This window comes from Mangifera indica, chromosome 20, assembly GCF_011075055.1.
Source record: "Mangifera indica cultivar Alphonso chromosome 20, CATAS_Mindica_2.1, whole genome shotgun sequence".
NCBI lineage: Eukaryota > Viridiplantae > Streptophyta > Magnoliopsida > Sapindales > Anacardiaceae > Mangifera > Mangifera indica.
In genome coordinates, this window is record NC_058156.1 from 11,811,052 (window position 1) to 11,833,232 (window position 22,181).

At 33.1% G+C, this 22,181-nt stretch overlaps 3 protein-coding genes across 5 annotated transcripts; 2 read left to right on the top strand and 1 right to left on the bottom strand.

The window, feature by feature from the left end:
- Window positions 1–7,581: 7,581 nt before the first annotated feature.
- On the top strand, window positions 7,582–11,081 carry LOC123204889 (protein REVEILLE 7-like). Of its 3 annotated transcripts, none has more exons than XM_044621694.1 (7): window positions 7,582–7,786; window positions 8,600–8,704; window positions 8,815–8,926; window positions 9,018–9,079; window positions 9,224–9,643; window positions 9,745–10,441; window positions 10,674–11,081. In XM_044621694.1, the coding sequence occupies exons 2-6, from the start codon at window positions 8,618–8,620 to the stop codon at window positions 10,411–10,413; spliced, it is 1,350 nt and encodes a 449-aa protein (XP_044477629.1). In that variant the 5' UTR covers window positions 7,582–7,786; window positions 8,600–8,617; the 3' UTR covers window positions 10,414–10,441; window positions 10,674–11,081. The 3 variants fall into 3 exon arrangements, with proteins under 3 accessions (XP_044477629.1, XP_044477630.1, XP_044477628.1); XM_044621695.1 differs by having other exon boundaries at window positions 10,678–11,081; XM_044621693.1 differs by lacking the exon at window positions 10,674–11,081 and having other exon boundaries at window positions 9,745–10,595.
- Window positions 11,082–12,091: 1,010 nt separating this feature from the next.
- LOC123204670 lies at window positions 12,092–15,803 on the top strand. The gene is made up of 6 exons (XM_044621450.1): window positions 12,092–12,475; window positions 12,996–13,293; window positions 14,007–14,141; window positions 14,811–14,893; window positions 15,045–15,150; window positions 15,245–15,803. Exons 1-6 carry the CDS (start codon window positions 12,207–12,209, stop codon window positions 15,323–15,325), a joined length of 972 nt encoding a protein of 323 aa, XP_044477385.1. The 5' UTR covers window positions 12,092–12,206; the 3' UTR covers window positions 15,326–15,803.
- A 550-nt stretch (window positions 15,804–16,353) lies between these two features.
- Window positions 16,354–22,181, bottom strand: LOC123204669 (sucrose synthase 7-like). The gene is made up of 15 exons (XM_044621449.1): window positions 22,017–22,181; window positions 21,464–21,596; window positions 20,581–20,735; window positions 20,308–20,500; window positions 20,095–20,213; window positions 19,790–20,006; window positions 19,554–19,649; window positions 19,287–19,460; window positions 18,512–18,628; window positions 18,247–18,413; window positions 17,937–18,161; window positions 17,268–17,834; window positions 17,051–17,189; window positions 16,794–16,969; window positions 16,354–16,609 (listed from the first exon to the last, which is right to left on the bottom strand). Exons 1-15 carry the CDS (start codon window positions 22,118–22,120, stop codon window positions 16,471–16,473), a joined length of 2,721 nt encoding a protein of 906 aa, XP_044477384.1. The 5' UTR covers window positions 22,121–22,181; the 3' UTR covers window positions 16,354–16,470.

The window sequence follows — 22,181 nt, forward strand, 5'->3', positions numbered from 1 at the left end:
GGTTGGATAGTGGTGTTTTGTGATTTCACTTCTTTAGAGGTATGTTTGGTTTTCCATGTTATTTTTTCACATCTCTCAGTGTTTGACCTTTTGATAGTACTTTGGTAGGGTTTTCAGAGGGTTTTGAAACTTGAGTTATTGCTTAAGGTTTTGGTTGGGGGGTTTGATTTTCTTTTTACCTCTTTAATTTGGACATGGAAAGGGTGCTTTTATTTTTACTTTCTATGCATCTTGATGGTATTAACTTACATGGTATATTCTATTTGGTAAAAATAAAGTTGTAGATTCAGCGAATAAGTGGGATTGAGTTATAACTCAATTGACTTGATTAGTTCTCCTTTAGAAGGGAGTCCCTCAGCTATACTGAAGTTTAAGTGAGTTTATTGGAAAGAATAAAACTACGTGTATAAATTAATTTTACTTCTAGTTGATATAATTGTTAATTGTTTCTCTCATTTAAAAGTTATTTAATCACTCGTCAGGTTAGATTAGTTAATAATATTTATTTATACATGTAGTATTATTTTATGAAAAATTTTATAAGTTGTTGCAAATTGGGGTTATTCTCTCTTAGAACTCATTTGAGAAGCTTATCTGGTTTTTCAGGTTAAATTATAATAATTAATTATGTTATATGTAATAAAAAAGTATTCTAAATAAATCTCTTAACAATATAATTATTTTTCATTATTAAATTTTAGTAGATGGGCTACAGCCCATACTAAGCCTATAAAGAAATGTGGCCCATGTTATTCTAGGAATATGTTTTAAAGTGAAATGTAATTTTTTTTTCCTTTTTTAAAGCATTATTTTCTGATATGAATTACTAACTAAAAATCACAAGACTTTAATTTAAGATGGGAGGTTGCCAAAAATAATTACTCTAGTGTGGTAAAAAAAAGATTATGGGAATTTACTATATTATTATAATGACTTTATAAAAGACATCTTGTAAAGTTCTTGAAACTTGAAGATTTTTTTGTGGGAAAAGAATTATTTTCCATCTAAATTTTAGCCCAATCTCGAAGTCAGACCCACAGAAGATTAAAAGCTCAAACTCACATACATAATCAAACTGTTGTCCAAATTTTCAATTGGAGATAAGGGTAAAATTGTTATTTTACTTGTAAAGTTTAAAATTTCAAAATTTTTGTCATTTCCCCCTCCAAGTTTTAAAAACTAACATTTCAACCCATTTTTAAAGTTTGAAAAGTTTAGATTTCACTGATAGGGTTTGCTTCATTCTCTGGCCACCACCAACGGTCAATTCTTTCCACTGACCTCCCTTCTCCGGCTACAAAGGACAGCGAAGGAAGAACCTTTGTCTCTCAGATTTAAATGATGAAGCGTCGTCCAGATTTAAAAGAACAAACGAGTCATCCTTCATCGTCGTGTCATCTGCGTTGTGCGACAAAAAAAAATCTTTTCGTCGCACTGTGTGATGAGAAGATGGAGATCTCTTCGTTGCACCACCGTCATAGCACTAGGAGAAAGAAAAGGTCGGAGATGATGTCGAAAGATGAAGTTGAAGAGTGGGGGTAAAATTGCTATTTTTGAAAGTTATAGAGGGCGACTAAGCTTTGAAAAATATGAAAACCCTAGGTTTAGGGATGAACATGTTACTTTTCAAAGTTTAAAAACTCTCGATAAAGGTGAAATGGTAGTTTTTAAAACCTGAGAGATGAAAAGTAATAAACTTTATAATTTTTAATATAAACAGTAAAATAACTATTTTACCCTTCTCTTTAACAGAAAAAATTAACAAAAGTTTGATTATGAGTGAGAGTTTGGGCTTGCGTGGGTTTGAGATTGGGCTAAAATTTAGGTGAAAAATAGTGTTTATCCCTTTTTTTGTGAAAACAATTGTGACACAACAAAAGAAAAAATATCATAGCAATTTTTCCAAGTACAATAATTAAAAGATATATTTTGAACTACATAAATCACATTAAATTGTGGATGTAATAGGATGTGTCATTCTCAATTTCACCTTAAAAGATTTGTATCCAATGCAACTTTCATATATGTGAATCCTAGGCAATTGAGACCCGGTTGGTGTGTAAGGAAGGGAACATGAGTGTTCCACAAAATCAAAGGATATTTTAGTAGTTGCCATACAAGAAGAAATCTTCTTGATTGAACTCACAAAAATAATATTGAAAAGGTAATTAACTACCATATAATATCTATCAATATAGGCAATAGACTACGACCAACCACGATGTATATCCACAAATCAATTTAAAACATAGATAATATTAGCAGTTAATAAAATTAGTAAAGTATTTTTTATACATGTGAAGCTTTGATTTAAAATTATATTATTTTATTAGGGAGAAGGCTCGTTAGACAAACTTGAATTTTGATTAAACTCTATATAAATGCTAACAATACTATTTTGATTATGTATGTTATATTTTTAAAATTACGTTACTTCTCATCTGGGTAATTAAATTATGATTCGAACAATATTAAATAATTAAAAAATGAATTTGAATTAAATTAATTTTGAACAAAATTTAGTTCAAATTTAACACAACCAACTCGAAATTCATTCAACTTGCTTAATTGTTAATGAGTTCTTTAGAGAACCTATAAAAAAAAAAAATGATTATTAAAGATAAAGGGAAAAAGGACTGTCAAAAAAAAAAAGAAAAGTCTTTAGTGAAAATGAATATAACAATAATTCATTGGGTTAGATTCGAATTGAGTTGAGTTTGAGCTTGACTCGATTTATATATAGTTAAGCTCGAGTTTAAGCTTAAGCTTGAATTTGATTTTAATTTTGTTTGGTTAGTTTTTTATTATTAAAACGACATCGTTTTAATATATATTGATCAAAACGATGTCATTTTATATTAAAATTTTTAATTAGAAAATTTGATGAGTAATTTGAACTCAACCGAGCTCGTATAAAGTTAACTTATTTCAAATTTGTTTAAACTAAACTCAAATTTAAATTCGATTTAAATTTAAATCTTTTACCTCAAATTCAAATTGAATTTATCTATACTCAAACTAAGTAGTCAAAGTCTAAATTGACGCCTAAATTGTCAAAGTCATTTTACAAACGCGGCAAGTCCGAATTCCAAGGAAAATTCAAGTCAATTTGTATATAGTCACAACGAGCAGGTACTAATGAAATACATTGTATTTTCTTGATGAAGGCAGCCTTTTGGGACAAGATTTTTAAGGACTCCATATAAATCTAGCTTGCAGATTTTTTTTTTTCTTGACATTTCAAAGTGGGGACAATTTCTGTAAATAATAAAATGAAGACAAAAACATGAAAATATTAAATTAAAATCCAAGAAACAAGATATTTTTCAATTGGTGAAAATGATAATGTGTTTGATTTCCCCTCATCAAAATATCCTATCCATAATGTGATCAAATCAGTCCATTTGCATTAATCATCTTGCATAGTGACATCAACTTATCCACATGATGGCCTCAATTTTTCCAAAATCTAGGAGAAACCCCAGAATATTGCTTGTGATAATGTTAAACACCTACCCGCGGAACATCTTTCCCGTAAGTTTCTCCTTTTTCGAATCAACATCAACAACTATATTTAGCAACTAACTATAGTAACAACATCTAGATGTTTGTCTATGACCAACAATTGGTCATGATCTAAATGTTTGTCTATGAAGTGTGTTGGACATCCAATGAAATTGATCATAATATATCTTTAAAAGTAACTCACTCGATTACTCATTTTTTTCGAGTTTTTTAAATCAAAACAATATTACTGTTTGCCCCTATTTAATAAATTTTCTAACAAGTACACTTCACAAGCATTTATTTTAGTTCATGTATAATAAAATAAATCTTGAGAATATATGAATTAGAAATGATCATATTCTATTATTTAAAAAAAAATCATTCTCTCAATCTCACTAATACCAAGGGTAATTTTAAAAGAAAAATAGAGATAAAAAGAAGCAAATAAATATAATACTTCAAACACATATACACAAATTAGTTCGAATAAAGCTCAAATTAGTTTTTGTTTGACTCAGTTTGGTTCGAATCAATTTCTAATATTACCTAGTGTTAAACTAACCCTTATAATAAATTAAATTAGTAGCAAGATTATACCCTAAATTAAAAAAAGAGACAGGATCAGGTTGTCTGAAGTTAGGCAAAAAAAAAAAAAAAACAAGTAACAAGACGTGAGGTTTGTTCAAGTGCCCATAATTTAGGTACTTATCAATAGTTGTCCTGTACCTGATCTGGAAGAACCAAGCTCTTGGCTCACAATGCTTCTGAGAAAATCACAGCCATGTAAGCCTTTTGCAGACTAACATGCATGTGTTCTGGCTCACCAGTTTTCAAGCCACACAAAATCAACCAACAATTTTAATTATTTTTTTGTACCCTCAAAGTCTCTTTCTTTCCCCCCTACAAAATTGACCAAATTGCAAATCACATTGTGTACTTTTAGAAAGCCTTTTAATTGTTATCTATGATAGGGTTAAAGTTGAATTGAGCTTACTTGATTTTAAAAATTGACTTGACTCAATTTAGTTTGACTTAAATTTATTTAGCTTTAACTTCAATTGAGTTCAAGTCGATAGGATCATCTCATATCTGAAACTGAGTTAAACTAAAGTTAGAGGAAATTTGACTCAATCTAATCTATAAGTTGATTTGACTCAATCTAATCTATCGCTCAACTCATTTTGAGTTTAGCGTACAATTTGATTTGAGTTACATTAAGAAATTATTAATAAAACGATATTGTTTTGTTAATTAGTCACAAACTTGAGTTGAATTTCAAACTTTGAACTTAAGGATTGAGGCAAACTCGAGCTACTATCAAGTTTGACTTGATGAACTTGAGTGCCGAATTTTTCATTCCAGTCAAACACAAGTCAGAGGGTCTTCAAGCTTGACTTAGTTTGTATCCACCCCTATGAGCCAATATCTTTATGTGGATACATTTCTTTAATGCAACTTATAGAAACTAAAAGAAAGCAAACATCAAAATGCACAAATACTTATACATAAATGACAATATCTACATGAAAACCCAATATAGGAAAAACCACGAATATATGATAGAGAAAATTTTATTATGAATGAAGAAGATTACAAAATAGAAAACAAATTATTTAATTCTCTCTATTTTTTGTTGTGACACATTTACTCGCACTCTCTCTTTACATTCACTTATCACATTTTTTATATATAAAATGTAGTTGGGAGATCTCTCACAGGTGCACTTGAAGATTAATGTTTGCAATAAATCACACATATTTTGCTTATAGTTGTTATTATTATATCAATTGCATGCTACATTTAATCAAATATAATAAAAAGTTGATCTACTAAGTTGTGTAATCCTTGAAAAGCCATATCTCATATCCGCACTCTCTGAATTTAAATAACCCCTTATAGAATTTAGGTTACTAACTTATAATATTTCCTTGATCCTAACTCAATCAGATTATCGTAACTCATTGTTATTCATTATGATTATTATATACTTTTTACTGGGTCAAAAGGTTAATAACCTAAAAAGTATCTAATGTTTGGTCTTAAGTCAGAGGGTAATGTTATTTTTAATTGTGCAATATAAACCGAAGCAAATTAGTTTAAGGTTTAAAGTTTTGAATTCAAGTTTTTAATATTTCTTACTACGCTAGGTTAGAAGTCTTTAGTCTTTCATCTTTGGATGCTTTTAGTGATTGAAGGTTCACAATCACTATATGAATTCCACCCATGGCAAGCCAAGAGAAGAGGTCAAGTAACATTAATCTTAGCTCTATAACATGACTCGAAAGAATATGACGTCAGGGATATTTACAAATCACACAAGGGCTTAGTGAACAGTGGCTTAAACATTGAGGGGTCTCAAGAAATTTATCCCTAATGACGAACAAACGCACGACAAGAAGATCACAATCTTGGTACTCTTGAGGGGCAAGGGCAGCCACGAAGGGACTTGAAACAGCGGCACGTGGCAGACAGCCATTGATTTCTGTTCAATCCAACTGGGAAAACGCCCTTGTGGCTCTAGATTTTTCTCCCTCTAATTTTCGCCTTCGCTTGGTCTTGGGTCACCATCATTGGTTGGGCCTACAGATTTCACCACCACTTTCTAGTTGTTCCAAATTCCAATCATCTACAGTGCAATCCCAATAACTATTTCAATCTTAACCGTCCATCATAAATGATGGGTTCTTGATCGTGGAATGATTTTGTGAGGGTAAGTTCTAATAACAACTACGGTAATTTTTAATAGCTGTTTTTTAAAATAATATATTAATATTTTTTTATTATTTTTAATTAAATATAATTATTATTTATTAAATATAATAATAATTTATATTTAATAATTTTTAAAATAATTTTTTTAATTTTAATAATAAAACATCTTTCAAACAAACTTTTTTTAAGAGTTAAAAACAACATTATACATATATATTTTTATATATAAATATATATACACATAAATATATTAATATATAATTAAATATTTTTTATTAATTTAAAATTATTCAATTATATTATTATATATATAATATATACACATAATTTTATTTCTATTTTAATATTTATAATATTGAGAAATAAGAATAATGGAATTACGCGTGGCGTTCACGGTCAAGAAAGGAAGGTAGCGGAAGCCGAGGTGGCAAAAAGCGTAATGCAAATCTCGTAGGAGCCACCTCACCTTGTCACGCTGATACGCCACCACTTCCATCTGTCCAGCCGTCTTTTATCCGCTTTGTTTCTTGTGGTTCATATTTCTCTACTTCTTTATTTTCAGATTTTTTTCTTCTGGATTTTCTCCCAATTACACCCTTCCCCACTTGCACCTCTTATTGCGAGTGAAGTATTTAATTTTCAACTTTTATACCAAATAAACGTGATAATTGGCATAGATACTGTTTGTTTCCCCACACTAGAAGCCTCAATTGAGCAGGCCCGACCTACGGCTTGGCTTGAAGTTTGAGAAAATAGTCTACCCTAATATTATAGTGTATCGAGGTAAAAATAATACATTTTTATATCAAATAATGATTATTCATTTTTTGTTGAAGATGATAAAAAATAAAAAGGGAAGAGATGAAAAGGGAAGACAACTAACAATTGGAGAAAAAAAATAAATTTTAAAAGATATTTATATTTTTAAAATTTTAAATTTAAATAAAAATTATAAGATTTTTAAATTTTAAAAAATATATAATAAAATTTTAATTTTTTAATAAATAATAATTTTATCTATAATTTTTAATAAATATTTATTTATAAATAAATATTTAATATTTTAAAAGTTAAAAGATATGGAGATGGATTACCCTACACAAGTTTTTTTTGGCCCTAAAAGAAAAATTAAACGTGGATATAATTGCTTGTCGTATTGTCCTAGAAAAAAAATCTATCAGATTTTCCATATCTCATCATCTTGACAAAAAAAAAAAACAGTGGGCTACAGCACAAGCGCCCGCCCCGTGGCATGCTCCTCTTGCAATTTCAGCCACAAGATCACATGGGCCTTCTCGAATTTTCCATGGAAAATTAAATGTTAAATTCTTACGTGGCACAGAGCATACTACAGCATTCCTTTTAACTACAAAATCTTCTTCCTATTTCGCACCAAAATCTCCATATTTGCTCTTCGATTCTCCGCCTCTCTGCTCTTTGTTTCTCCGCCTCTTTCTGCTTCCTCTCTCTCTCTCTCTCTAAAAAAAATCTGCTTCAACTCGCCGCTGAAGCAGAGGAATTTGTACGGAGGTTTCTGTTCAAGAAGAATTTGATTTCGATTCAGCTGGTGAGATGCTGATCTGCTTCTTAGAGTGCTCTCTCTTTTTCTTTATTGTGTTTCGTTTCTCGAAGTCGTGTTAGGGTGTTAGCCTGTGGTTAATATTTGTTTAATTGAAAGTATTATTTAATCTTCGTAAGATTTTCTAGAAATAGAGCTGCAGAAGTCGCATTTGCTTTGTTGCTAAGTTTTTTTTTTGGCCTGTATTTTTTAATTTTTTTAAAGATGATTTAGTGTAGCTGAGAATAAATATTTATGGAAAATTTTAGAATTATATTTTTTTTCATTTTTCGTAATATTTTTCTAGAAAAAGAGGTACAGAAGTAGCATTTACTATGTTATTAAGCTTTTATTTGCCTGTAAATTCTTTTTTGATTTTGTAAGAGATGATTTAGAGAAGCTGAGAATAAGGATTTATGGAAAATTTTTAAAATTCTGTGATTTTTATTTTTGTACGATTTTCTAGAAATGGAGTCAAGTCATTTAATTTATTGTTAAGCTTTTTTTGGCCTGTAATTCAGGGAAAAAAAATTAGAAGATGATTTAGAGTAGTTGAGAATAAAGATTTATGGAAAAAAATTTAGAATTATATATATATATTTTTGAATTTTTTATATTAGTGTGGTTTAACAGTATGGAGGAATTTTCTCTGTTTTTTTTTTTCTTTTGTCGTTGTGGTGTTGGTCATGGTGTTGTTGTGATTACGAAATCAAGAATCTAGTGGATTTTAATATCTCGTGTTCCAAATTGCGTGGAAATTTTGGATGTGGTTTGCACTTGACGTGGAAATTTTGTGATCTAATTTGTTGGGTTTGGAAATAGGAGTAAATTGAAGTGACAATGTCAGCCGGGAAGTGTGGTTCGGAAGCTGAAAGTGCAGTACAGCCGCAGGAGGCGAACTCGTTTGATAATGATCTTGTGCCAAAGGTTATATTTTGATTCTTCTTAATTTGTTAGTTGCATCTGATATTAGAAAAGTTTGTGGTGTAGTTTATATTGTTCTGTTTGGAGACTCAGTCGTCTGTTTGTTTTAACAGGTGAGGAAACCTTACACCATTACGAAACAGAGAGAAAAATGGACAGAAGAAGAGCACCATAGGTTTCTTGAAGCTTTGAGATTGTATGGGCGGGGTTGGCGACAAATTGAAGGTAAATTAATTGTAATGTAATCAAATCAATTCATTAATTTTTGATAGTATGTGGTTGGACTAGTTCAGAAGTTGCTGCTATTCTTATGCAGAGCATGTAGGTACTAAAACTGCTGTCCAAATCCGAAGCCATGCACAAAAGTTCTTCTCAAAGGTCTAATTTTTTAAAATTTGGTCACTAATTTTATGCTCATTTAATGTTTTGTTTGCATAATTGAAGGATAGTTAAGAGATTTGTAGCTGGATTATCTGTCCAGTGACTTGCTTCCACTGATGGGCTTACTCTTGTTGGTTTCAGGTGGTCCGGGAGTCAAATGGTGATGCTGAGAGCTCCATTAAGCCAATTGAGATTCCTCCTCCGCGGCCTAAAAGGAAACCAAAGCATCCTTATCCCCGCAAGTCTATGGATTTACACCAAGGAACACCAGTTTCAAATCAACCAGAAAGGTCTCCATCCACAAATTTAGTGGCTTTGGATAAAGATAATCAATCTCCCACCTCAGTTTTATCTCCATTTGCTTCTGATACGCTAGGATCTGCAGTCTCTGACCAGCAAAATGGATGTTCCTCGCCGACATCATGTACCACTGAGATGCAGTTAACCAATGTGATAAATGCCGAGAAAGAGAGTGAATATATGACATCCAACTCTTCTCCTGAAGAAGAGAAAGTTTCTATGTCATCAGCCAGTCCCAATGGCAGTGATTTTCTGACTATGGTAAATGATCTTTTGAACTCTCACCTTGATCTATACATTATTAAATTTTAGAATCTGCATTTTTTGTCTGGGTTCCAACCCTTGTTCTCTATTGATATCAGATTATACCGAAAGTTGAACCTCAGTCCAAGGACTCTGTGCGCATGAAAGGAGACGCAGCATTGGAAACACCTTGTGTAAGCATAAAGCTTTTTGGGAAGACAGTTTTGATAACAGCTTCTCATGAACCATGTTCAACGGATGCGAAGAGTTACAAGTCAATGATAACCAAGAGCTGTCAAGAGAATCTGAACATTGTCAATGGAAATTCTATTGACATATTCCCATCTCAGAAGTTGGACGCACATACTGGCAACTGGAGGCCTTCCCCATTTGAGGCTCCTCAATTGGAGCCACATAAACAGAATAGCATTGCAGAAAACACCCCCACTACTCTAAAATGTTGGTCTATTATGAGTCAAGGTCTACCCTTTTTATATGTCCCAGAATCGAATCTGAAAAACAGGTTGATGGAGAAGGAAATTTTGTATGAAAGATCTTGTTCTGGATCAAGTACTGGATCAGTTAGTGAATTGGAAAATAGGGAGAAAATTTCAAATGCTGCTGTTGATTTTCAAAGTCGACAATCTTGTTCTCCAGTTCGAGCCAGCCCCAGCTACTGCAGAAAGGGGTTTGTGCCATACAAAAGATGTTTACTAGAGGAAGATGTAAAATCATCCATTGTGGTTTCAGAAGAGCGCGAGCCTCAAAGAGCTCGAGTGTGCTCATAGTGCTTGCCAATAATCCCCCAACATCCTGGTAAGATTGTTGAGCTAACATTTGGTAGCATTGAAGCCGACTTTATGTTCAGAAGAGAGGATATTAACATATGTAAACAAATTGACATGTCATTACACAATTGTTGGATAATTTAATTATTATTTTATCACAAATTTAAAATCTTTTTTGGTGATATGTCAATTTATTTATATTTGATAATATTCATTTTTATTAGATTGATTAAATGGGTAATCTGTTTTGACTTTTTGAGGAAGGGAAAATCAGTGGAGAAGCAGCAGGGCATGCAAGTTTTTTCCTCAGGCTTTATTTGTTCCATGATATTTTTACTGTAACATTTTCATGGTTCTTCTTTCTCAATCATAATTTTTCGAGGTCAGCAAAACGTGGCGTCGTATCAGGGCTAATTTCTCAATAATCTCTCAACCTTGACTTCTTGTCCTAATGTTGAAAGAAAGTATGACAAGCCGAATTTAAACGCGTCTTTACAACTCGAATCAATCCCTATGAGAAGGCGAGCATCCTTTGGTGAAACGGCAATTGAGAATTGTAAATTGTAAATTTTGACCCGTTATGAAGGTTTTTTGGCGGAATTATGGGACAAACTATGACTACAAAATGGACAAGGTTATAAATAGAGTTGGATTTGAATTGTGTTAAATTTGAGTTTGATTACCTTGGAGCCTGGCTTAATTTACAGTAGTTGAGTTCAAGCAAGCTCGCTATAACTAAGTTTTAGTTTGGTTCATTTCAAGCTTGAATTTAGTTGGAGTTTGATTCAAATTTGAGTTTTAATTAATTTGTTATTAAAATGATGTCGTTTTAATATATACTAATTAAAATAACATTTTTTTATATAAAAATTTTTAGTTTATGAGTTTGACGAGTAGTTAGAATTGGGTTGGGGTTAATTCATTTCAGATTAGTTTAAATCGAGTTTAGTTTAAATTCAATCTTAGTTATAAGAGTGGTAGGGAGAACTAGTAAAGTATACATGGATTTACATGTTTAGTTAGATCTATTTGAGCTTGAATTGAGTTAGTTTGACTCAATCTCCGATAATTTTATCCCCAGTTAACAAACCGAATGTGATTTTGAGCTATTTATTTTAAATTTAAATTGATTTTTTAATAGTTTTTATTCAAATTTAATTTGACTTATATTTACCTTTACTTCTATATAACAAATATGAACCAATTATATATTAAGAAATTATACTGTACAAATAAAATTTTGTAATGGAAATCTGAAATACACGTTGTCATGTTTCCTCCTTTGTTGCATATTCAAAGAAATAAGATTAAATTTGAGATTGAGTTAAATTTAAGTTTAAATCAATTTAAGATTAGTTTAATAAAAAAAAAGTTTAAACTTTCTTTTAACATAATTTAAGTTTGATTTAAATTTAGATATAATAATGAATCGGATTTAAATTAAATTTGGTTTTATATTAAATTAAATTAAAATTAATCAAAATAATATTATTTTAATATATATTAATAGGGTTTAATTTATTTAGATCAACTCTTTTTAAACTTGGACAATTTTATCCCATGTCCAGATTTACTGTAAGAATCAGATTTGTCTCTTTTCAGAAGCCTAGATAAAGTTAACAATGAAAACCGGACTTTTGACTGGGTCATATGCCATCGTTGGATCTTGGAACTTTAAAACTTGTGGAATCTTGTTTAGATTCAAGAGTCCCAATACTTTCATTATTAGCTAAATCATCCTCGTACAGAAGCAACCTATCGCTACACTTCAGAGTTACGTTGTGGCCATCAATATGCCACCGCTGAAGATAGCAAAAGCCATGATGGAGATGAAAAAGTCGGCGGTTCTCTACCATTGTCCTTGCCCCGACGGCGCTTTTGCAGCTCTTGCCGCACACCTATATTTTGCAGCTTCTTCTCTTCCCTCTCTCTTTTTTCCAAATACAGTTTACAGTCCCATTACGCCCCAACAGCTCCCTTTGCATGAAATTGATCATCTTTATCTTCTTGACTTTGTGGGGCCTCCCGGTTTTGTGCAGAAAATTGCTCCCAAAGTTTCAAGGTTAGTTGCTTTTTGTTTTCGCAACTGGGTGTTTGTTTATCATGTTGAAAAGTTTGATTGAATAGAGAGTGGAAATTTGAAACTTTGAATGCAACTCTTTGTTTTTGGAATCAAGGAAAAGGAAGTGTTTTAAGATAACATGTTTAGTTGAAACTTTTGAAGTACAATTCTAAACTGCTATTTCTTTCATCTGGGAATTTGTAATTAGTGTTGTCAAATTTGATTTAATGGAGATTAGAAGAAAGTCCGAAACTTTAAATGCAATTCTTTGTATTTAGAAACAAGGAAAACAAATACTTTTAAGAAAACATGTTTAGCTGAATTTTCTTGAAGTACAATCCCAAGTACTGGTTTCAAAAATCTCTTTTTATAGTTTTTGGCTATGAAAAAACAAACAAATTTATAAAGATTATTGAAGATATTAGAACACATTTCACAATGTGGATCGTATCTTTGTTTTTTAAATATAATTTCTAATTATAAATCATATATTATAAAATTTTGTTACGTTTTTGTGCAGGGTTGTGATACTGGACCATCACAAAACTGCACTTGAGGCTGCAATTGAGGGAGACAATGTGATTAAAGTAATAGATATGGAGAAAAGTGGAGCGACAATTGCTTATGATTATTTCAAGGAAAAAATTTTAGATAAAACGGTGCTTAGTCAGTTAGAGTATGCTAGATTACTTTTTGACTACATTGAAGATGGAGATCTTTGGAAATGGAAACTTCAGAATAGTAAAGCCTTTAGTAGTGGGTTAAAAGATCTAAATATAGAGTACAGTTTTCAACAAAACCCTTCCTTGTTTCAGCAGGTAATTTCTTTGGCTTAGTTGGACTGTATCTTTAGTGCTTGATTATTCTTATTTTGATATGGGATTGAAAAAATAGCCTTAAAATCATTTTGGGAAGGGACTGGGATCAATGACAGCAGCCTTAAGTTTGAAACACATATTTTATGTTAAAGAGATTCTTTAATTTTGATTGATTATACGGCATTTTTTTGCATTTCAATGTACATTTAGGTTGAAATAAAGGCCTTAAATGAATTGGGAGTGCCTTGTAGACAAATTGGGAATGCCATATGGCCGACTTCCAGAATGCTATATGGCATCTTTTCATCTAGAGCATTATCTTAACTGCTTGATAATATGAGAAGGTGCTATGACATTTGCTGCGGATTTTCTTAATAAAGAAGAGCATTTTGTTGGATTTGGCATCATCTCTTCTAGAATAGTTCCCAATTATGCTAAAGTAAACCACCTTTAAATAATCTCAAATTATGTAGCTGACTACATTGTAACATGTAAGTAGGTGGCATTATCTTTTTCTCAAACTCTGTAATTTTGCATGTTTCCTAGTCTGGTTTTCAAGTTTTGATTAGTTTTTGTATTCCTTATTCAAAATTGGCGTTTATTGTATTGTTGAGCTATTTCTCCATTTTTTACAATAAATGGAATGAATCATCATTACTTTTGTAGATGGTTTTTGATTTCTAAATGATTGATTATATGAAAACTTTTGACAGTTACTTTCTTTGGATGTGGAGTCCGTTATCAGACAAGGGATGGTGAGCTTATCTCACAAACAAGAATTAATTGAAGACATGCTTGATCAGTCATATGAAATTGCACTTGGAAGTGGAGCTTTTGGGCATTGCTTGGTAACTTGCTAACATTCTCTTGCATTCTTTTCTTTCGTATTTTAAACCTTGATGTAAAATTTGTTACATTGATTAAATAAGGTTGCTTCAAATTGTTAGGTGGTGTACTAAAGGTACAAAAAGACCTTAATTTCAAGCATAATTGGCAAAAAGAGGGTGTAGAGCTAAATGAGTATTTAAGCTTTCCTTCAATTGTAAAACTCACAAAATGTGAGTTTTTTAGAGTATGGAAGGATCTTGCTCTGGAATTAAGTCGAAGGAAGAGAAACCAACTTGAGGTTGTTTTGACGTTGTGGACAAGACCATAGATTACTTTAGCCATTTTGATGATGATCAGATTCAAGCGGGAAAAAAAAAAAAAAAACCCTACAACTAATGTAGTGTTGCCATGTGAGTAGCCATATTAGTTGTGATACAATATGGAAATCCAAATTTTATAAGTGTAGCATTACACAAACGCTTTGTCTCTCCCCTTTAACTACTAAGGCTCAAACCCTTAATAATAACTGTAGTTAAATTAATGTTGGAAGTTGGAACAATTTTAAAGTTCCATTCAACCAAATTTTGACAATATTTGAAGCTCCCTACTAAACATATAAGAGTTAAAAATGAAAATTGCACTATAGGGCTCTTGATGTGAAATTTCTAATGTCATCCTTGTACTTTTAGGCAGTTGATGCTGATTCTGTTGCAGAATTGAGGAGCGAATTGGGCAACCAGTTAGCTATTAAAAGCTGCAATTTAAATTTAAGGTTTGCAGCATTTCATTAGATAATGCATATAGTGGATTCTTATTTTTCTCATTCAGTTACATGCACTCAAGAAATGCTTCATGCTTTACGTCTATTCTAGTTAATAGCTTTTATGTGTTTTGAATTACATTTTGTTTGAAATTTTTCTTAGGGGCATTGGAGCCGTTGTCTATAAAGTACCAGAGCTTAAAAATGATAAGTTGGTTAAAATAAGCTTAAGGAGTGTAGAGAGCGAAGACACAACACCTATTTCACAGGTTCTTCTTGTTAACTATTTTGCTCTATATTTATTATTACCTGTTGCTTAGGTGATATTTTGGTGCTGAAATTTGTTATACAATTCTTCCGCAGAAATTTGGAGGTGGAGGCCATCGAAATGCCAGTTCATTCATGCTAAGCACTGCAGAATTTGAGCAGTGGAAACTGAGGTAAACTCCTTACTGCAGGCAACTTATAGTTGCTTGTATCTTTTTTGGTATACCTCATGCAAGACAAGGAGGTGGCTACCACATGTAAGAAGAGAAAACAAAATAAATGGAGGCTGCTGTCTAGATTGCTTTGGTTCTTTTCTTTTTGGTTGAAGACTGTGAAAGCGAATGCCATTTATTTACTAATTATTTTATTTTCCGTCAGCCTTCTCTTAATGTTCTGATTTCCAATAAATTGTATACATGTCTACGTACCATGTATAAGTAGGTGCTGAGCGTTTTTGCTATATATGTTGAGAAGCAAAATCAATACTGAGTAATGTATAGACCACCAAGAAGACATTTCAATTCGCTGCTTTTAGCAATCCCAAAGAACTCATGTTTCTTTAGGCTGAGGTCATCCTCTTGTACTTGTTTTTAAGAGATAAGAGTATGATGTGAAGGAATTTTATCAAACTAGACTTAGCCTGGATTTGCAACAACTGCTTGTTTTATCTTACAATGCGTTGATCTTCTTAGACATTTGGGTTTTTCTCTTATGATTATTTTTGCATTTCAGTCATCGGTAAAAAACTTATGTACTCAAAGACACAGAGCTAACTTCTCAATTTGAATACTGTACATCTAATTATAATCTGTTCTTAAATTAATGTATTGTTGAGGGAAATAAGTTGCAAGTTCACAGCTATAATTAAGAAGAAAGGGGAGAGCAGATCTCCTTGCCTCAAGCTGCTAGAACCTGGGAAAAATCCAGCAGCTCGTGTTTTCAAAGAAATGTTCATGATTTCACCCAGTTCATGATCTGAAGGAGCAAGCAAGATATTCAAGAATGGGCACTGCAAAATATTTTCTGGAAATGGGAGTAGCTGAGTGTCCCAGTTTCAGCTAGCAAAAGTTAGTTTCAGTTACGTTAGAGAAATTTCACTATTTGCATAGCATATTATGCAACAAGCGATACATAAACATATGCATTTTAAAATTGTAGTCTGTTTTGCACTGTTTTTAAGAGTTTAAGCAGAATGGCAATACTGATTACTGTGAACTTCTTTAATAAATGAGGCTCAGATGTCTTATTATCATCATTCAGAAGTGTTCACAAATTGAATGGCTTGTTTAATCTTGTCTGTTCGTCATACATGTATCTTTTCATTACATAAACATGCAATACAACTTCTTCAGAAGGTAATAAATGATGAAAAGGAAACCAATCATCAAGAGCCACTGACCCCCATCGCATAGAGGACTCCTTTGCATGGATCTACTCGGTTTCTGCTCCACATCTTCTCTCCTGTGAACCAAAACATAGTGAGTTTAAAAGGTTTAGAACAGTATACCCAGTTTGGATTCAGCATTCATCCAAGATGGTAACAAGAACATATTTGATTTAATCAGTAGAAGTTAAATCTAAATTATCAGGCACTTCGTAGTAAGATTTAATGACTTGATAAAACATGGAATAATGCAATATTTACTTCTGTTTCCTTGTTTCTGTTTTTGTTGGTGCAGGTAGTTGGGGTATAGGTTTTCTCAATGTTGCAGGTTGTGGAGTGTCAACTGTCGCAGTTGGCACCGATTTCTGGGGTACGGGAGTTTCCATGGACATTACTTGACCTTGATGTTCAGGTATTTTGATGGGCACATTCCTTGCCTGCAAGTACCTTAAATAAATTAGGAACATTGACTATCTATGACTTGAACAATTCTGTAGTAACTGGCTTAACAAACTCACCAATTTCCTGAACTGGAGATTGTAGAGCATTTGGATGTATCTTTGCTTTGCTAGCTTCTGTTCCTTGTTCAGTTGCTTCCAAAATCCATAAACCGATCCCATGTTGAGCACTTTGTTTGCATAAATCTTCCATGTATAGCTGCAAGGCAACACAGTTTCATATTAAATGGAAAACTCAATTGTTGGTTATTTACAATACCTGGTGTCATATTATTACCATTCATATATTCGCTGGAGACCGGCAGCTGACATTTTGTTCCAATATCCAGTGTCCTTCTTGCATTTTTCAAAGAAGTCAGCAATCTTGTTACTCGATGCATCACCATTGTTTGGATCGATGTGAAAGCCTGAGATGCCATCAATGATAATTTCTGCTGGACCTCCTTGATTGGTTGCAAAAGTGGGTAATCCGCAGTTCATTGCCTCAATGACTGTCAGACCAAAAGCCTCATACAGTGCAGGCTGCACAAAAGCTCCCTTTGTATCTGCAATGCAGCGGTACAGCTCTCCGTTGCGATGTCTATCAGTTTGAGCTGCTATCCATCTAAACTGACCATTCAGTTGGTAGTTCTCTATCAAGGTATGCATCTTCTTAATCTCTGCAATTTCTTCTCTGTCATTTGATTTTGATGGATCGAAGAATCCAGCCACAACAACAAGATTCACCAAATTTCTCAGCCTTTTGTTCTTCCCATACCATTCAGTCAGTCCTGTGATGTTTTTCACCGTGTCCAGTCTTGCCATGGAGAATATTATCGGTTTCTTCCTGTCCTCCAGATATCCACTGTCCAAGCATATTGTTAGTTTCAATAGTAGGCTGTTAGAACCACATTTCAATTGATTTTTAATTTTTTATGCATCAGACGAAAGAAACTGGAAGACTTACATGTGTTCATTATTATCCTCCTTGTTGTAGAGTAATTCTTCAATGGCAGGGTGAAACTTTGTTAGCCGTCTTTGTTTCTCCGTGTGGGGAAAGTAGACAGATTGATCAGCGCCAGGGGCCGCTATGTTGAATTTGGGATCGAAGACATTGATGCCCGAGACTACCCGACAAAGCCCCGGCATAGTAAATGATATATGGCTTTCATATTGTCCAGGCCTTTCCTTACTGGAATAGAACAAATTTAACAACATTTCAGACAATGTAAATTGTCCTGGAGCTTTCACATCATGTGGTAATGTAACAGACTAACCTGCCAGCGATTTCTTGATATGTGCTAGTTATGATAAAATCAGCTGCATTCATTGCAATTAAGTCAGCTGTGAATTGACATGAAAAATGGTACTTTGGATCTAATTCCTTCCATTTGGCATCTGAATTTTCATACTTTGTTTTCTCTAATGCATGAGCAATAGTCCCCTGTTTTAACAGCCGGCAAAATTTTATAAGGACAAATACCATACAATAATTGATTGATATGAAGTATGAAAAATACATTAGCTAGAGATGATGTGAACCTGAGTTACACCAAGTTTTGCAGCCATTAGAGATGCCACCAAGTTTCCATCACTATAGTTCCCAATGATCAGGTCTGGTTTGCAATCCATGAGTTCCAGGATCTTAGCAGTAGCATCCTGGTATTGAGAAAGGTCGAAATAAACATGGTTGCACAAGAACTTGTTTAGAAATACTGTAACAAAGGAACAAAGGAGTTTGTTTGTAGGTATTTGACCAAACCGGAGCCCTTGGTTCTTATAGAACCTAACCCTAAATATCACAAGAGGGGGATAGCATAGGTGGAGTGAAAAATGTGAGATGGGTAGTAAAAGCTATTAGCATCACTAAAAAGTCTGTCTTATCACTTTTTGGGTTATCCCACATAGGTTAGAAAGGGGTTAATTTAACTATATAAGTGAGAAAAAGTCTAACCCCTTAAGTTAGATTTTGGATAGGAGAGGTGTTATACCACTTAAAAATAATATCAGAGTCCAATTGTAATAACTTCATTTAAAAGTCTACAAGAGTAATCGATTAATCTGAAAGTCCATCAGATTATCAAACTGATGGTCCGATATATAAAAGAGGATTGTTTAGTTATCCCACACCTTTAGGAAAAGTATTAGTGTATAAGTGTGACAGATAGTTTCCCTCCTTGAACTAGCTTTTAAGGTGGAAGAAGTCTAATAGCACTTTTCAAGGCCTACTGCTACTAAATAGAATATATCAAACTCATAATTCACTAAATGCTTTTTATGAACATCAATTAAGTATAGTAAGTAAATTGTTCCATACCTGGACGAATGTCTCAAGGTAAGGATAGATATCAAAACGGGAAACCCATTGAGGGAGAATGCCTTGGTCTGTCCTAAATGGAACCCTGAGAATGTGGGAATGCTTTGTGTTGAAAATTGGCTCCCACTCCTGGTTGCATTTTGTGCCTTGGGCATCTGGTATTAGTCTAGTTACCTATACAAAATTGAAATAAGAGAACTGAGTATGAAAACATTTTATCCGATGCTTAGGTTAAATTCATAATCAAATTCTGCATTTGTTACTCACCACGAGAATCTGAGGCTTCACATTGAGTCCTTGCTGCTTAATCCTGAGTAGCAGTTCTTCCTCTAAAGCAGTCACTTGATCAAGAATGTAAACCACCTGTTGGTCGATTAAAAATTGTATTAACTTATACATATTGTGTAGGTTAAGAAAGATTATTGGTGTCAAAAGTCTTCATCACGAGTGATGCATCGATGCAATTCGAAACTTATATCAATGCATCCTGTGTTACTACCCACCTGGCCTCCAGTATCTGGTAGTCCAAGAACATCTGATTGCCCAAAGAAGCCATGAGGGGAGAAGATTACAATGTTGAAAATGTTGGGGAGCCTGCTGAAAAAAGCCTCAAATTTCACAGGGTCAGGGGCTTGGAGTATTTCAGAACACATCCTCATGGTCTCTATCACTCTTTCTGCAGTGTCTCCCCATCCTTTCTCAAGACCACACTCTTTCAACCTGCAAAACACATTAGCAGTCAGCAAAGATGTTTCCTGGAAATTCTTAAAAATTAGCATGTTAACCCATGCTATGCTGAGAAGTAAACCTCGATTGGAAATTCTGATATGGTGTATCTTTCGGAAGACTAGAGACGAAAACTTCAGCTACTATCAAAGCTGCCTGAAGCTTGTCCACAGTTATAATGGTTTCATCGATCATAAGTTTCTGCAGGTTAAAAAAATACAAAATCCTTATCAGTTTCCAGCATTTATTTTTTAAAAATAATTAGATTATTCATTTTCCTACTCAATTCATGTACCTCTTCCCTGTGCTTAAGAGCTAGAAGATAATCCAGAAGAGGCTTTGCTTTGTCAGAGCTCCCACTTAGCCTTGTGGATGTGAACTTTGAGATGTAGTTGAGTCCATTTCCAATTGCAGAAGAAATTGTCAAGTGAGGAGTTGACAATTCCATAGCCCCGAAATCAATCTCCAAAGAAAATTCATCCTGTGCCCTGCATTTCAAAATCAAAATCAAAATCATGATTTAAATCTAACACTAATGAAGGTTACAAGCTCAAGTCTTTCCACATACCAGTTATCATCGAAGATCATTTCTTTGAACTTCAAGTAATCCACACTGGTGATACTATCTACAGATAGATCATCAGCATTCACCTTGACAAATTCCCAGAAACCCGGATTAGGTCTCACCGCTAAAGCAACATACGGTGGAACAATAGCTGCCTCCTGCAAGATTTTACAAAAAATGATGCAAAAATTAATACTCAAATATTTATTTTTCATTATATCTTTTATATATGATTTTGTAACACATCCGAGCACACTCCAACGGACTCTTGGGTGAAGTTGTTGGAACTTAGCTCTAATACCATTAGTAAGAGTTATTAAACTTTCCTATCCCAAAAACGAAGGTTGGACCCGAATCAAGTTAATTCGGTTTGTTTTAATTTGATGTTTAATTCGAATTCTTTTTTGATTATACTATTCATTCTGTCAGCGATATTTCCACAATATCTCTGACTAGCACTGACAAGCTAGAGCTTGAATTAACTATTATGAATTCAAAATGAACTTGAGGCAATCAATGTTCTAGCTAAGCTTGGTTTGAATTTAGCCCTAAAGCTTGCTAAGGTTGAATTTGAACTGAGTCGGTTTGGCTTGACTTTGTTCAGTGTTCAACTTGAATTCCCGATAATGTCACTACTATTATTCATCCCTCTAAGGATACTTCAACAACATCTCTCTTGAACAAGTTAGAGCTTGAACTAACCATCATAGATTCAAGTTGAGCTTGAGTTAGTTTATGTAGGGTTAGTTCGATTCGAATCTAATCCTAAAACTAATTCAAATTGTGAGGTTTTTCCTCACATTTATACATTAACATAGAATCCATTTTCCAAAGCTCGTGGGACAACCCGACAAATGTATACAAAATTTTGTGCTAAATTTGATACCTGTGTAGTACTGAGAATGTAACCAAGTAATCCTTCCAAGACTTTGTTTCTTTCATGCTTATCTTCTATAACTTTTTCCACTTCTTCCATCAATTGCTGGCGTTTCATCAAACTGTTTCCAGTTGCGACATACCTTTTCTCTCAAGAAAAACAATAAAACGATCAATTTTGAATCACACATTATTCAAGTGAAAATAAAACGTGCATGCATACTAATGTGTCATTATCTAAATGAGTATTCTAACTATTTACTTTATCTCATTAGAACTCATCCGTAAGTACATAAAGTATAACATTATATTACTAACGTGTATAAAACAAGTTAACAAGTTCATACATTATTAAGTAATTAAATAATCTAATTATTTATTTTATTTCTAATTTAAAATCAATCAATTACATAATAAAACATCAATCTGTTTATCTCCGTTGATAAGTGAAAATTTGTTCATGGAGTATATTATCATAAAATCTAAATTTAACTTTTCAAGGGGGTTGGGTTGGGGGGGACCTTGCCCCTTGGACCCGCAAAGAAGATAAGAGAAAATATTACCTGGCAAAGCATTTCTTCATATAGTAGCGGCTCTGCCTCAAGGCATCAGGCAAGTCATCTGCAATTGAATCAGAACGCTTGAGGGCTGGGGGGGTTGAAGCCATTGCAACAAAAAAAAAAAAAACAGTTCAAAGATACTCGAAAGAAAAAAAGAGACTATGAATT